This window comes from Halichoerus grypus, chromosome 1 (genome assembly GCF_964656455.1).
Source record: "Halichoerus grypus chromosome 1, mHalGry1.hap1.1, whole genome shotgun sequence".
Lineage (NCBI taxonomy): Eukaryota > Metazoa > Chordata > Mammalia > Carnivora > Phocidae > Halichoerus > Halichoerus grypus.
Genome location: NC_135712.1, coordinates 2,638,265 through 2,652,210, shown reverse-complemented (window position 1 = coordinate 2,652,210; position 13,946 = coordinate 2,638,265). Strand labels below are relative to the sequence as shown.

General features: G+C 60.6%; 1 protein-coding gene across 1 annotated transcript in view; it reads left to right on the top strand.

Annotated features, from left to right (window-relative positions):
- PDXK (pyridoxal kinase) overlaps positions 1-13,593 on the top strand; it is a 32,389-nt gene extending 18,796 nt beyond the window's left edge. Inside the window, exons 5-11 of the mRNA XM_036099001.2 lie at positions 405-451; positions 1,117-1,202; positions 2,184-2,229; positions 4,791-4,902; positions 5,419-5,555; positions 7,219-7,285; positions 7,561-13,593. Of these exons, the coding sequence (XP_035954894.1) occupies positions 405-451; positions 1,117-1,202; positions 2,184-2,229; positions 4,791-4,902; positions 5,419-5,555; positions 7,219-7,285; positions 7,561-7,673 (608 nt within the window). The 3' untranslated portion in view covers positions 7,674-13,593. The remainder of the gene's footprint in view (positions 1-404; positions 452-1,116; positions 1,203-2,183; positions 2,230-4,790; positions 4,903-5,418; positions 5,556-7,218; positions 7,286-7,560) is intronic.
- Positions 13,594-13,946: the final 353 nt, after the last annotated feature.

Here is a 13,946-nt window from a genome sequence, read left to right as displayed (position 1 = left end):
ACCTGTGTGTTCTTGTCACTTCAGCCCTGCAGACTGGGCCTTCCCTGGGGTGCGGGTGTCCCAGGTGCAGAGGCCAGTCCCCACCCTCAGCTGGCCTGATGCCCAAAGGGAACGAGCTTGTATGGGGACAGGCGACACTGGCCTCGGCCAGGAGGAGCGAATGGGACTGCTCTTCTGTGTCCCTCTCTCAAAAAAGGTGCAAATGATGGTCAGATAGAAATCAGAGCACTCAGTCGTCTCGGACGACAAAACGCAGAACGCCAGGTGACAAGGTGACTGAAGGTAGGAGGTGCTTTTCCCACGCTGTTAGCTGCATACGTGAAATTTAACAAGGAAAAGAAGTGTTACGGGCTCTCATCCTGTCGGGTGCAGCGATTGTTAATAGATGCCCTTTGTCTCCGCAGTGTGCGACCCGGTGATGGGTGACGAATGGAATGGCCAGGGCTCCATGGTTAGTGATTCCATGCGTGTGCTTCCACACATAGGACACTGCACACGTCCTGTGTCATCCTCACCTGGAAGTAAGGGTTGGCAGACGGGGTTTCCCGTAAAGCACCAGAGAGCAGATATTTGGGGCCCTACGATCCGCTGTATCAAAAAGCAGCCCCGGGCACCTGGCTGGCTCAGTTGGTGGAGCAGTGTGCGGCTCTTGATCTCAGGGTCATGAGTTCAAGCCCCATGTTGGGTGTAGAGATGACTTAAAAATAAAATTTTCAAGGGAAAAAAAAAAAAGCCACAGTTCGCAAAGGAACAGACATGGCCATTTCCTAATAAAATTTTATGTATGGATACTGAAATTTTCCTATAACTTCAGTGTCACAAACGTTATTTTTTTTACCTTCCCCCCAACCACATAAGAGCAGATGGGCCGTAGCTTCCCGCCCCTGACGTCATGTAGAGCAGGGGACGCCATCCAGTGAGGGGGGCGGAAATCCACGGGCAAGGATCACCCCCTGGCTCCCAGAGAGACCCAGACCGGGAGGGTTGGCGGGGGTCAGCCCATGCCAGCTGCGCAGCGCCCTGTTGCGGGCCCCCACCCGGACCACGGGGCTCCTCGGCAAACATGCCCTCCTCTGTGTGTGTCAGCCTGTGTCCCCTGTCGCCCCTTCCCTTCAGTACGTTCCAGAGGATCTCCTTCCCGTTTACAAAGAGAAGGTTGTGCCGGTTGCAGACATTATAACCCCCAACCAGTTTGAGGCTGAGTAAGTAATCTGAAACCACGAAAGCTTTCACACCTCCTCACGGGGCTTGCCGGTCAGGAAGGGCCTGCCTCAGAGCACAGCAGAGATCGGGCAGCAGGGTGGGGGACAGGCCATTCTGCCTGGGGGTGCCCTGGCCCGACAACAGCAGCAGGTGGTCATTTCACCCCAAGTCCTGTGATCGCGCTGACCCCTAGCCATTTTCCTGAGCAGCAAGAGCCTTTGGGGACAGAAAGTGGAGGAGCTGAGGGCACATGTGGGTGACACAGGCCACGGGTTGGAGAGCCCATGCCAGCTGATGCAGGGGACCATCCTGGTACTCCAAAATCCACATCCCAAATCTCTACATGGGATTAAAAGGAGTCAGCCGGGCCCTCGTGGTAGCGAGCTTCAGAGGGCTTTTCTCGGACTGCGGGGCCACCTGATGAAGAACCAGTGCGGGGGGTAGGGGTGGGTAATGAGCAGTGCCTGGTGCCGTGGGGTGTGTAACTGAGCGTCCACATGGGTTCATCTCTGCCACAGTGCAGTTTCTTGGACCATCAGTGGGGTCTCCCCTGTCTCTGAGGCTGCCTTTTGAAGGAGGAGTGGGTAGGGTGCCTGGACTCCTAGGGACCTGGGGTTCCCGACCTGGCCCGTCCATCCTGGAGGATGGCAGCTCACCCCAAGGACCCTGAACCCTTGGTGGACCTGTGTGAGAGCGGTATGTTAACCATTTGCAGTTTGCATTTTGCATTTTGACTTTCAGTGGACGTCGGTCACTCCCATGGGCCACTGAGGGGCCATGTGCTGCTGTCCCTTGCTGTGGTTAAATTTTACTCTTGGCTGGTCCTTAGCCACGTCGCGGTGGCGACCAGGTCTGTGATGGCCAGCAGACACTGAGCTCCTGCGGGGATGGGAGCGGGTTACAGTGCCACAGGAGCTCTGGGGACGTTTCCAGCAGGACCCGGAGACGCAAGGTCTCACCTGTGCCCACCTGTCTTACAGGTTACTGAGCGGCAGGAAGATCCACAGTCAAGAAGAAGCGTTAGCGGTAAGACCTCCCGAGGCCTGGCATGGGACAAGTGGCACCGAGGCCTGGCATGGGACAAGTGGCACCGTGCGTGGTGGGGAGGGGACAGCTGTATGCCCTTGGGGGTGGGGGATGGGCACCCCGCTGGCCAGCAGGGGCTGAGGGATGTGTTGTAAATTCCGTGGGGGCCCCGTGGTGGGCACCTGCACCTCTACCGTGCGTCCGGGTCTGGCTGACCCGCTGCCTGCTCTGCTCATAGCAGGTGCCTGGAGGGGGGCTTCCTGGGGCAGCCGTAACAGAGTGCCGCAGACCAGCATATGAGAACAGAAGTGTCTGCTCTGTGGCCCCGGGGGCCAGGAGTCCCACATCAGGGCGTCGGGGGGACCGTTCTCGGCCTAAGTCAGTGGGGAGGAACCGTTCCTTGCCTGTCTCCCAGCTTCTGGCGTCCCTGGGTTTGTAGACCCATCGCCAGGCTCTGCCTCTGTCTTAAGTGGCCTCCCGTTGGTGCGTCTGTGTCCCCCTCCCTGAGGACGCGGGGCGGATCGGATCCAGGCCCGTGCTGGTGACCGCGTCTTGACCTGCTTGCATCTGCGCAGACCCTGTTTCCAAAGCAGGAAACAGGAGACACTCCAAGGCTGTGGGCCGAGGGTCGCAGCCGTTCCTGAGCGCTCGCTCTGTGCCCGGTGCCGGGAGGCCCGCGCACCGTGACCCGTGTGTGTGCACGGGAGGCCCGCCCTCCGGACGAGCGTGCCATCGCCCCAGCCAGTGTAGACAGAGAAGACGGCCCAGAAACCGTCTGTGCCAAGCGGGGTCCAGCAGAGACCAGCGAGAGGGCGTGTGCGCGGCTGGCACGTCGGGGTGTTGGTGTGTGCACGTGCACGTATGTGCGGTGGTGCGCTGTCTGGGCACACGTGTGCAGGTGTCTGTGTGTGCACGAAGAGGCTTGTTACAAGGTGCTGGCTTGCACCTTTGGGGCCGGGTGGGCACGTCCGGGACCCACGGGAGAGGCCTGGCGGGCACGTCCGGGACCCACGGGAGAGGCCAGGCGGGCACATCCGGGACCCACGGGAGAGGCCAGGCGGGCACATCCGGGACCCACGGGAGAGGCCTGGCGGGCACATCCGGGACCCGCCGCAGGGCCCGCTGACGGGACGGGGGCCGGGCGGGCACATCCGGGACCCACGGGAGAGGCCTGGCGGGCACATCCGGGACCCACGGGAGAGGCCAGGCGGGCACATCCGGGACCCACGGGAGAGGCCAGGCGGGCACATCCGGGACCCACGGGAGAGGCCAGGCGGGCACATCCGGGACCCACGGGAGAGGCCAGGCGGGCACATCCGGGACCCACGGGAGAGGCCAGGCGGGCACATCCGGGACCCACGGGAGAGGCCAGGCGGGCACATCCGGGACCCACGGGAGAGGCCAGGCGGGCACATCCGGGACCCACGGGAGAGGCCAGGCGGGCACATCCGGGACCCACGGGAGAGGCCAGGCGGGCACATCCGGGACCCGCCGCGGGGCCCGCTGACGGGACGGGGGCCGGGCGGGCACATCCGGGACCCACGGGAGAGGCCTGGCGGGCACATCCGGGACCCACGGGAGAGGCCGGGCGGGCACATCCGGGTCCCACGGGAGAGGCCAGGCGGGCACATCCGGGTCCCACGGGAGAGGCCAGGCGGGCACATCCGGGACCCGCCGCGGGGCCCGCTGACGGGAGAGGCCGTCTGGAAGTGAGGCAGGTGAGGTTTGTCCTTGGAAGCCCTTCTCAGCTTTCCCCACGGGACTCGTAGCCCGTGTGTCACGGAGCCTTAGATGCAGTTCCTGGCCACGCGCCCGAGCGGCGGCCGGGTCCGGTGCAGCGGGGCCGTCCGCCGTCCGTGGCTGGGCCCCCTCAGAGCTGTGGCCTCGCGCCGGCAGGGGCAGGTCCGCCCAGCAGGCCCAGTGACGGGCGCGGCAGGCCCGGGGGCTGTGGAGCCTGTGTCCCCGGCGTGCGGAGGGAACAGGGCTGCCCCCGCTCTGAGGGCCCCCGCGTGAGGACGGAGCGCGCGGCCGGAGCTGCTGCCCCAGGACGGCGGGCCCTCCGCCAGCCGTGACGGGAGAGCCGCTTGGAGGGGGCACCGCCGCGTGACTGCCGGCCGGCTTCCTCCGGCTCCTGGGCCCAGGGCTGCGGAGGGTCGGGCGCAGCCGCGGGGCTGACGCGGGGGACCTCGCGGGCCCGGGAGCAGAAAGCCGGACGCCCGTGCCGCTGCGGCGTCCGCGTGAGAGCCTTGCGGGGCGCGGGGGGCCCCTTCCCTGAGGCGGGCGGCCCCTCCGGCGGGCCGGCAGTGCGGAGCCCCGGTTTCCCCGGGGGTCTCGTCCCCGGGCCTGTGTCCCGGGAGGGCGTGCTGGGCTGTGTGGAGCGGGCGCAGCTTCAGGCCTCCCGCAGGGGCGGCCGCTCGGCGCGGGCTGCTCGCTCACGTTCAGAGCCTCCGGCCTCCGCCCCGTGAAGCCGAGCCGCTGAAGTGCGTTCTTGGCACAGGGGCCGCCGGGAGCCCCGGCCAGGGCGGCCAAGGTGTGGCTGATGCCCCCCCGTGCCCCCGCAGGTCATGGACGAGCTGCACGCCATGGGCCCCGACACGGTGGTCATCACCAGCTCCAACCTGCTCTCCCCGAGGGGCAGGGACTTCCTGACTGCGCTGGGGAGCCAGAGGATCCGTAAGTCCTGGGAGGGCTGGGGCCTCCGGTGCGATCGGTAATCGGGAGACGCCCCCTGAGCTGCTGTTGCTGCACAGCGCCAAAATGACACGCGAGTCGGGGTCACACTCACTGCCCCAGAGGGCACGCGGCCTTCGCACCACCCCGTCTGTGTCTGTGGGAGAGCATAGCCCACACCCCCGCGCGCCCCCGCACACACACCCCCATTTCAGTAGGTCCACGGTCCCTGTGGCTCTGGGCGCCCTCGTGGCTCCTCCTGCCATGGGCTCCCTCTGCGTCCTGTCACAGGTGCTGGTCCCCCCGTGCCGCTGGGCCGTGCTCCCCCGGGCCATCCTGCTGGGGCTTCCAGTGTCCACGTTCTTCCTGGGGATGGGGCGTCCGTCCCAGTGAGCCCCTGAGAGGCAACACTGGCCCTCCTTGCCACCGTGCAGGGGAGAAGCGGGGAGGGGGGCAGGCCAGTTCCCAGTGCTCTGCTGGCCCAGGGTCTTAGGGCCCACTGGCCGTGCTCTTCTCCAGGGAACCCCGATGGCTCTGTGGTGACAGAACGCATCCGCATGGATATGCACAAGGTCGATGCGGTCTTTGTGGGCACCGGGGACCTCTTCGCCGCCATGCTCCTGGCGTGGACGCACAAACACCCCAACAACCTCAAGGTCAGCAGGATGAGCCCCCTCCCTGCCTCCAGCAGGGACGATCTGGGTGCTGCAGGGGCTTAAACAGGAGGACTGCGTACACCATGCTGGAGTCGGCCGGGTCCGGCTACGGGGCAGTCCTGAGCCAGACGAAGTCCCGGGGGTGTGAGCCAAGGCCTGAGAGGGGTCACTGTGGCCTCAGTGAGTGTGTAACTGGGAGCATCTCCCAGGAGAGCAGCCCAGTCAACGTTTGCCCTGAAATGTCATTGCCCCAGTGACTCGATAGACTCAGAGGCTGGGAGCCCCCTCGGAGGGATGGGGGACAGGGCTCCGAAGTCAGACTTGCAAAGACGCTCATCTCTTGCTAGCAGTTGTCTGTGTGTCCATCTCTCCCCCCACTTCCCACATCGTGTGTAAAAGTCCACAAATGCACGTGTGTACAGAGGAAGCCATTTTGCGCAGGCATTGCTGGGCAAGGGGAGCGGTTGCTACTGATCTGGTAAATTGGGGTGTGGGGTGTCGGGGGTCTTTCCCATGTGTTCCATCGGGAAGCTCAGGAGTGACAGCCGCGATCTCTGACCTCTTTCTGCACCGCATGCAGTGTAGTTGCTTTATGACATCAGTCATGCTGTGTCTTCCTTCAGCATTGTTAGAACCACAGAACTGGAGACCCGCTGTGCACAAGGCCACCCCAGCCGTTGGGCCCCTCTTTGCATACTGTGGTGGCAGAGGAGGAGGCCCCCATCTCTGGAATGTGCACAGGAGGGGCAGCTGTGAGGGGTGGTTAAGAGAGACAAAGCATGCCTCATCTGTGTCGGGTCCACTGGAGGAAGGAGGAACTTCGAGTTGGGATCTGGAAGTGGGTTCCCCTAAAGCTGTCTTTACTGGACACCAGGAGGGGCCCTGTCTCCCCCTGGGGGCAGGCCCACGCCCTCCGTATCACATCAGTCCCACTTGTGACACGCAGGGCTTGGGCAGAGCCCAGCCCCTCTTGCCTACAGGGCTCAGGGACAGGTGCTGTGATGTGAAGCCCTAATGTGCTGTGTCCTGGCCAGTGCCCCCTGGCCCCCGACACCCAGGGATGAGGGTGAGCACAGACCTGCTGTTTTAGTTGGCAGCCGTGGGCATTCTGTCTGGTACAGGGCACCTTGGCCAGCTGGTGCCCAGTGGAGGCCTTGCTGCCGGGCTGCCTGAGGCTAAATCCAGGTTCAGCACAGCCCTGGGTCTGGAATTGGGTGGGAGGGCGTTCCACTCACTTCCCCAGCTCCTGATAAGCCCTGAGTCTTTGACTTTGAGACGCCAGCAAGCAATGACTTTGGCCAACTCTGGAGTAGGAGCTCTTTTCCGTGTAGATTCTTTACAACTACTTCATTCCAGAAACACTTGTATTAAGCACCTACTGCACGCCAGACAATATCGACAGGTCCTAAGTCTCAGCCCTTCCCCAGAGTACACGGGCCAGAGGGAGGCGGTTAATTTTAGTACGCAGGCATTTGCCCAGCTCTCCCAGGATCTTTGTGGTGAGCCGTCGCAGGGTGGGGAGCATGTGATGGTAAAGCCAGTGCCCTGGTGACTTGGGTGGAGACAGTGCTGTGGACGCAGAAGACCCTATGCGGACTCTGGGCATCATGGGAATGGGGGAGCCACAAGGTGTGTGTATCTCCTGTGCCCCCCTTCCCCACAGGTGGCCTGTGAGAAGACCGTGTCTGCCATGCACCACGTTCTGCAGCGGACCATCAAATGTGCAAAAGGTACCTCCTGGAGAGGGCCAAGGGCGCGTGAGGTGGCTGGCACTTAGAGCGGCGGGGGGGGAGCGGGGAGACAGCTCTGGTGCTGGCAGCGGGGTCTCTGAGGCTCCTGCCGCCACCGCTGGCCTTCGCGCAGGGGCAGGGCCAGCCTGTGGGGTGTGAGCCCGGGGTGGGAACTCCAGAGGTGGTGTGGGCTGTCAGGGCTCAGGCAAGGGAAGGGGGGAGGAACGTCGGGGTAGCTTCTGCTCTGTCCCTGTCATTGACGCTTTGTCCTGTAGCCCAGGCAGTGGGAGGGCTGAAGCCCAGCCCGGCGCAGCTGGAGCTGAGGATGGTCCAGAGCAAAAAGGACATCGAGAACCCGGAGATCGTGGTCCAGGCCACAGTGCTGTGAGGCCCGTGTTCCGCACCCCAGTGCACGGCGTGTGGTGTCTCCCTTGTCCTGTGAACATGTAGCGTCTGCCTTAGAGCTGTGACTGAAACTTGGTCTTTTTTTATTTCGTGAGTGTCCAGCATCAACTGGTCTTATTGTGAAAACGTGCTGGTCGTGCTTTTCAAAAGTAGCAAAGCAATCACAGAAATCTGTAATTTGGGGAATGCAGCTCCCCGCGGCTCTACTGTTGGGGCGCGGTGTGTCCCGTCCCAAGTGGGCTGGGGCTGGGGAAGCCCGGGCTCTGTGTGTCCCCAAGGAAGACTTGGGTTTTAACCATTTGCGTCTGGAAGAATTATGCCAAATCTGTGTTGTCTTTCTGACCTGATCCTCTCTGCTCCCACTTCAGACATTTTGTTTGTCACTTAGCTGTTGGGTAGGTCACCAGGGAAGGTTTCCCTGCGGGGACAGATTGACAGCAGCTGGCCCGGCACACCCAGGCACTGTGCAGTCATGCTGGGGGGCACTTTTCCAGGACCCTGAACATTCAGGCTGGTCTGCATGTGTCATGCCCATCCGTGGGCCCAGGGACCTGCTGGGTGACGTGATGGAGATGAGGAAAAGTCCTGTGGGTCAAGGACAGCTTGTAGGAGGACTGGCACATTGTGTTCCCTATTTTGTGGCACGGCAGGTCGAGTACGCACTGTGTTTGCCCCCAGTTGCCGGGAACAGATGCATCGAGCCGTGGTGCCCGTGCAGAGATGGGTACGGGGGGGCAGCGGGGGATACCTGCCGCTCCCTGCTCGGTTCTGCATTCTGTGCCAGCCGGAAGCCAGGAAGCAAGAGGCCCCTCGAAAAGCCAGCTGCAGCTGTGCCTGCCCCTCACAGGAGAGGGTGTCGGCACCTCAGGGAGGGGCCAGGGCAGAGTGCCAGAGGAGCAGCTCCCAGATGCCTCTGGTAGAGGCCACAACCTAGGCCTTGACACCAGGCTGGTTGTCCACTGCTGGGGCGACCTCTCTGGCCCCACTTTGCCCAGAAGTTTGAGGACCCCCAGGTGTGGCTGCAAGCAGGGAGTGGTGCCCATCCTGAAGATTCAGTCTGCCTCCAGGCTCTCAGCACCCGGCCCCCGAGCCCCCATCCCTACTCGGGGGGGTACAGAGGTCCACCTCTCCCGGGAGCCCACAGCCTGCAGGATGGGGGGGCAGATGGCGGCCCCTGGGAAAGCAGGCCCTCCCCGGGGAGCCCCTTGCGTATGTCCCACATGCAGGTCCTGTCCTGCAACCCGCACCCCCCTTCTGCGGCAGTTCCCCGTGGCCTCCGGAACCACTGCCACCTCCTCAGTGCCGTGTTCTTCACTCCGATGAAGACTCCCCGAAACCAAGAAATGCTGGTCTCCATGTTGTTCCATCCACTTTCTTTTTTTTTTTTTAAAGATTTTATTTATTTATTTGACAGAGACAGAGACAGCGAGAGCGGGAACACAAGCAGGGGGAGTGGGAGAGGGAGAAGCAGGCTTCCCGCTGAGCAGGGAGCCTGATGTGGGGCTCGATCCCAGGACTCTGGGATCATGACCTGAGCTGAAGGCAGCCGCTTAACGACTGAGCCACCCAGGCGCCCCATCCATCCACTTTCTTTCTTCCCAGTCCGTCCACGTCCTGAGTGTCTTAACTTACGCATTAGTGCCCGACAGCCTGTGCACAGGCTCAGTGGTTCGTGGCTCCCACAGCGGGCGCAGGTCAGGGTATCTGTCCCTGTCCTGTGTCCGGGTTCTGAGGACCGGGCTCCGCTTAGCCCTGGGGCAGAGCCTGGCCGCCTGTCACTGCCAAGCAGAGCTGGGGAGACGGCCATGCCACCAGCCAGCAAGTTTGTCCCTCTCTTTTTTAATATCGAGAGCAAGGGTAAGACAGGAAGGAATCTAAATGTGTGTCTCCGCAGTGGGATGACGGAAAAGCCTCCCCGGAGCTATGGTGTAGGGCGGAAGGGCTCACTGTGTGTGTCTGGCAGCCATGGGGCACACCCCGCAAACACTGTTTGACTCCCTGTTCTTTATCTTTTATTTCAGAGGCTTAGCCTTTGTGTTCCACTCAGTTCCTTTACTTCCCTTTACTATATGTAGGATGATTATTCCACCCGTAAAGCTTCCTGTCACATCGTGAACTTTCTGGCGGGATCCAGGACGTTTTCCTCTGTCTCCTCTGACTGTGAAGCCCCAAGCACTGGGAGAGGTGGTGTCGAGCCCTCTGCATCGGCAGCGGGACCCGGGCGTCCTGAGAGCCTCTGCAGAGTGCGGGGCTCCTGTAGAAACATTCAGGGGCGCCTGGGTGGCTCAGCTGTTAAGCGTCTGCCTTCGGCTCAGGTCATGATCCCAGGGTCCTGGGAGCTTCTGTGGGAGACTGTCCAACCCTCCAGCTCCCAGCAAGGTGTGTGTGTCCCGTGCTGCTGCTGAGCCCATGCGATCCTAGGCTCAGTCCTCTGTGTACATAGAGGCCCTGGCTTGTCAGTGCTTAGAATTTCCCACCCAGAAGTCCACCATGGTCGTTAGCAGTGGTTTTTTTATACAGGTTGGGTCCAAATTAGAATTAATCTTTGTTTCTATTTTCCATAGTTTAGTAACATGCAAAGTAATAATTATATATTTTGAGATGAGAGATGTATTGGTCCTTAATCGCCCGCTTATGATCAGAGTACAGATTTCAATAGTTTTTCAAAGCTTCTGTGACCTTAAAGATGAATTACAAAATATCCTTTTTTAAAAACCATTTTCAAATCATTGTCAAGTTCTGCTAAGGTAATCGTGTTAATCTGCATTATTTTTGTAATATATGTCAGCGATGATACAAATGATGCTTTGTTGTCCTGTTCTTAAACTTGCTGTAACCAGTTTTTAAAACACCATCTAATTATTCAGTGGACTGAGTGTGTTTTGGCGAAAGTGCCCTAATGAATAAGTGGAGGGTGCTTTTCTTTTCTTTTTTTTTTTTTTTTAAGATTTTTATTTATTTATTTGAGAGAGAGAATGAGATAGAGAGAGCATGAGATGGGGGAGGGTCAGAGGGAGAAGCAGACTCCCTGCTGAGCAAGGAGCCCGATGCGGGACTCGATCCTGGGACTCCAGGATCATGACCTGAGCCGAAGGCAGTCGCTTAACCAACTGAGCCACCCAGGCGCCCAGGAGGGTGCTTTTCATGTTCGGCCGGAGGCCAGAGCACGCTGCCCGCACCATGATGCCTGAGTCCTCAGTGCAGATGTACGATCCCCTCCCACCTCCATCATGCAGGAAAAGTAATGCTGTGTGCTGGAGATGGAGGGCAGGGTGAATCCTTGCCTCTGGGGAGGAGGCGGGGGGAGCAGGGCCAGGCGGCTGGGCCCTGGCATCACTGGGTGTCCTGAGGCCACTCCTGACTCCGCCATACCTCCTTGCTTGACCTCATGTTCAATCCCAGATGAAATGTACAGTAAAGGAGGTGACAGCATTCTGACTGCTGGATTGGCACCATGAGCACGCCCTCTCCTTACCCGTCCTGCCCTTTGATGGGACCACCTGCCTGGGGCTTCGGGTCTACACCTTCCTGAATCAGAGGCCCCCTGTGAGCACTCTGTATTCCCACACCAGAAGAGCCGGGAGTCCCTGTCTTCCTTCTCTGCCCCCCACCTGGTCGCTTGGGCGTCCCTTAAGCACATCTCCCGTGGGACGGGGTTTCGACGGGAACCCCCCACCCCAGCACCTGCCTGGGCCAGAAATCGGGGAAGGAAGTTTGAGTGGGCAGAGGGGATCATGCGCAGAGCAGGACGCTGTGAGTGTGGTCCTCGCCGTCTGAGTCTAGGTGGGAGACGTGTGGCCCCCAGACTCTGCTCTGCCCACCAGAGGGGCATGGCTGCGGAGCCCACCAGTGTTCACTGCATGCCACCTCCCGCTGCCAGGCTGCAGGGGGCCTCCCTTCTCATCCTGTCACTCACTCCGTGCAGCTCTTTGCGCTAACACTTCCCTACAGAGCCAGGTCCTGTGTGTTCATAGAGGAAGCACAGTAGATGTATGAGCTGGCTGGGCACTCAGAAGGACCCCCATCCCTGGGCGGGCAGCTCTGGGAGGCCAGGTCCACTGCCCCAAGCCCGGAAGCCTCGCGCTTGGGCCTGGTTGGTCTGGAGGGACGACACTCCCCCAGGAGACCTCCTACTTCATTTCTGCCCCGAGGTCGCTGGTGAGGCTGGACCCCCGAAGCACAGGGGCACAGTGATCAAATGCCTGCACGCATGTGGCCACAGAGCTGGTGTGCGCATGTGTGTGTCTGTGCTGTGGTCACTGTGTGGCACGGGCAGTCGAGCAGTCGGAGGGTCTGTGCAGGTGAGAAGTGTCCTGAACCCATGCGTGTTTATCTTATAGAGAGCTCACTATGGTTGCAGAATCCAGCCCTGCACTTGCAGCCTCTGCCGGCAGGGGGTGAATGGGCAGGGTCTGGGCCCCACCTCTGTGCTTGCACAGCTCACCACCCCTCTGGGGGCGCTTCAGTAGTGCACAAGTCTCCAGTGACTGGAGCCCGGTCTTGGGGTCTGCTCCCCAGGGGCTGTGCTTGCAGCGGGCTGGCCAGGTTCCTAAAATGCCAGGCTGCTAGGGCGCATGTCTCCCTGTGGACTTGTGCAGGTGGTTCGCAGTACAAAACCGTTTGTTTTACTGTGTGCCGATGCTGATTAATCATTGTCTCACGAACCACCACGTTCCTGCCTGTCCTGAGGTTGTACTCACAAACGACACAATGTGTTCCTTTGCTTAAGACAGAATTTGATGAGTGACTTTAGTTCCGACTTAGAGAATATTTCCAAACTTTGGATTAACAGAAAGTTCTTCCCAGCATTTTCTTTTAAAATTCTGGCAGGGTAAACACGTTTTAAAACCTTTCCCACTGTCGGAGACCAGCAGAGCCCTGAACTCTGAGCCCCGGCTGCCAATGAACTTCAGGTGGGGGTGAACAAGGTCAACCGCAGCTCCTCCCCGCCCTTGGCCCCACACCAGTATGGGGCAGGTTTCCACCTTCTGCATCCGGAAGCCCATTCTGGTGGGAAAGGCCTTCCTGAGGCTGTGGGCCACTTACCTGGCCAGGGTGTCACTCACTGTCCCGCAGGTTGCCCGTGAAGCCAGAGAGCAAGGGTCCCTGCCCTTCGCCCTGCAGAATTGAGCTGAGGAACGGAGAGGGCAGCCTGCCACCCTAAACCTCTGGGCCGCATGCTCTGCAGAGCCGGGCAGTCTGGGGAGGGAGCTGGGGTGCCCCCTGCCGCCCACACTGTTCTGAGCTGTGGAACAAGGTCCCTGGCTTCAAAGCCACTCTATTTACTTTCTCACGTGGGACCCAGCTCCTGGCACGAGGAGGGTGATTGTCCAGGGAAAGAAATGGAGAGTTGGGCCTGGTCTCAGCCTTCAGCATATCCCAGAGAACAGAGGGGAAGCAAAATGTGCAGCAAGACTATAGACCCCCCACAAAATACCTGGGACCATTGTCCTGACTGGCAGCGTAGATGTTACTCTTAGGCGCGGGAGGTGAGTCCCTCATGTACAACATCCAGCCCCCAAGGATGACGAGTGTGTGGATGGCGTTTTGAATGCTTTTGACTGTCCAGCTGCATACTTTCTAATTTAGAATTTTAGTTGGGATTTTGGCCAATGATGGCAAAACTGGACGGACAGGAGGACCGAGGCGCTGACTCAGAGCCTGACCAGCGCTGGCCTGGGCCTTCCTGGAAATGAACTCAGATGGTGGCGGCGGCTGCTGCGTGGGAGAGGGAGGGAGGGTCTCTGAGGCCCAGGGGGTGGTTTGGGCAGCCCCGGGTCTCCAGCCCTACCTCCTGTGCGTGTGTGGATGTTAATAAAGTCCGTACCAGCACTGTAAGGTCCGTGTCTGTGTGCTATTGACTCATGATTATCCATCCACAAATAAATCTCTTTCTGATGATGGTTTTGCAGTGCAGTGATTTCTTTTCCTGTGAGGAACTCCCCGTTAATTATCCCCTAGTACCTGAAGCCCCTCGCCCCCCGGACAACCTGCCCGCCCAGCAGTGCTGATTGCTGAGACGCATGGGAGTGAGGCCCTGAACATGCCCCCCCTCTTAAAGGAATGAGCCTGCCCGACGGACCTGACCTGACCCCCGCTCTGAGGCCCAGGTCTCCTCTCTCTCATCTGCTCTGTGCCCTGGGGGCTGGCCTGTGAGCTCCGCCTGAGGGCAGGGGTGCCGGGGAGGGTGGGTCTCCTGGCCCGTGAGCTCCGCCTGAGGGCAGGGGTGCCGGGGAGGGTGGGACTCCTGGCCCGT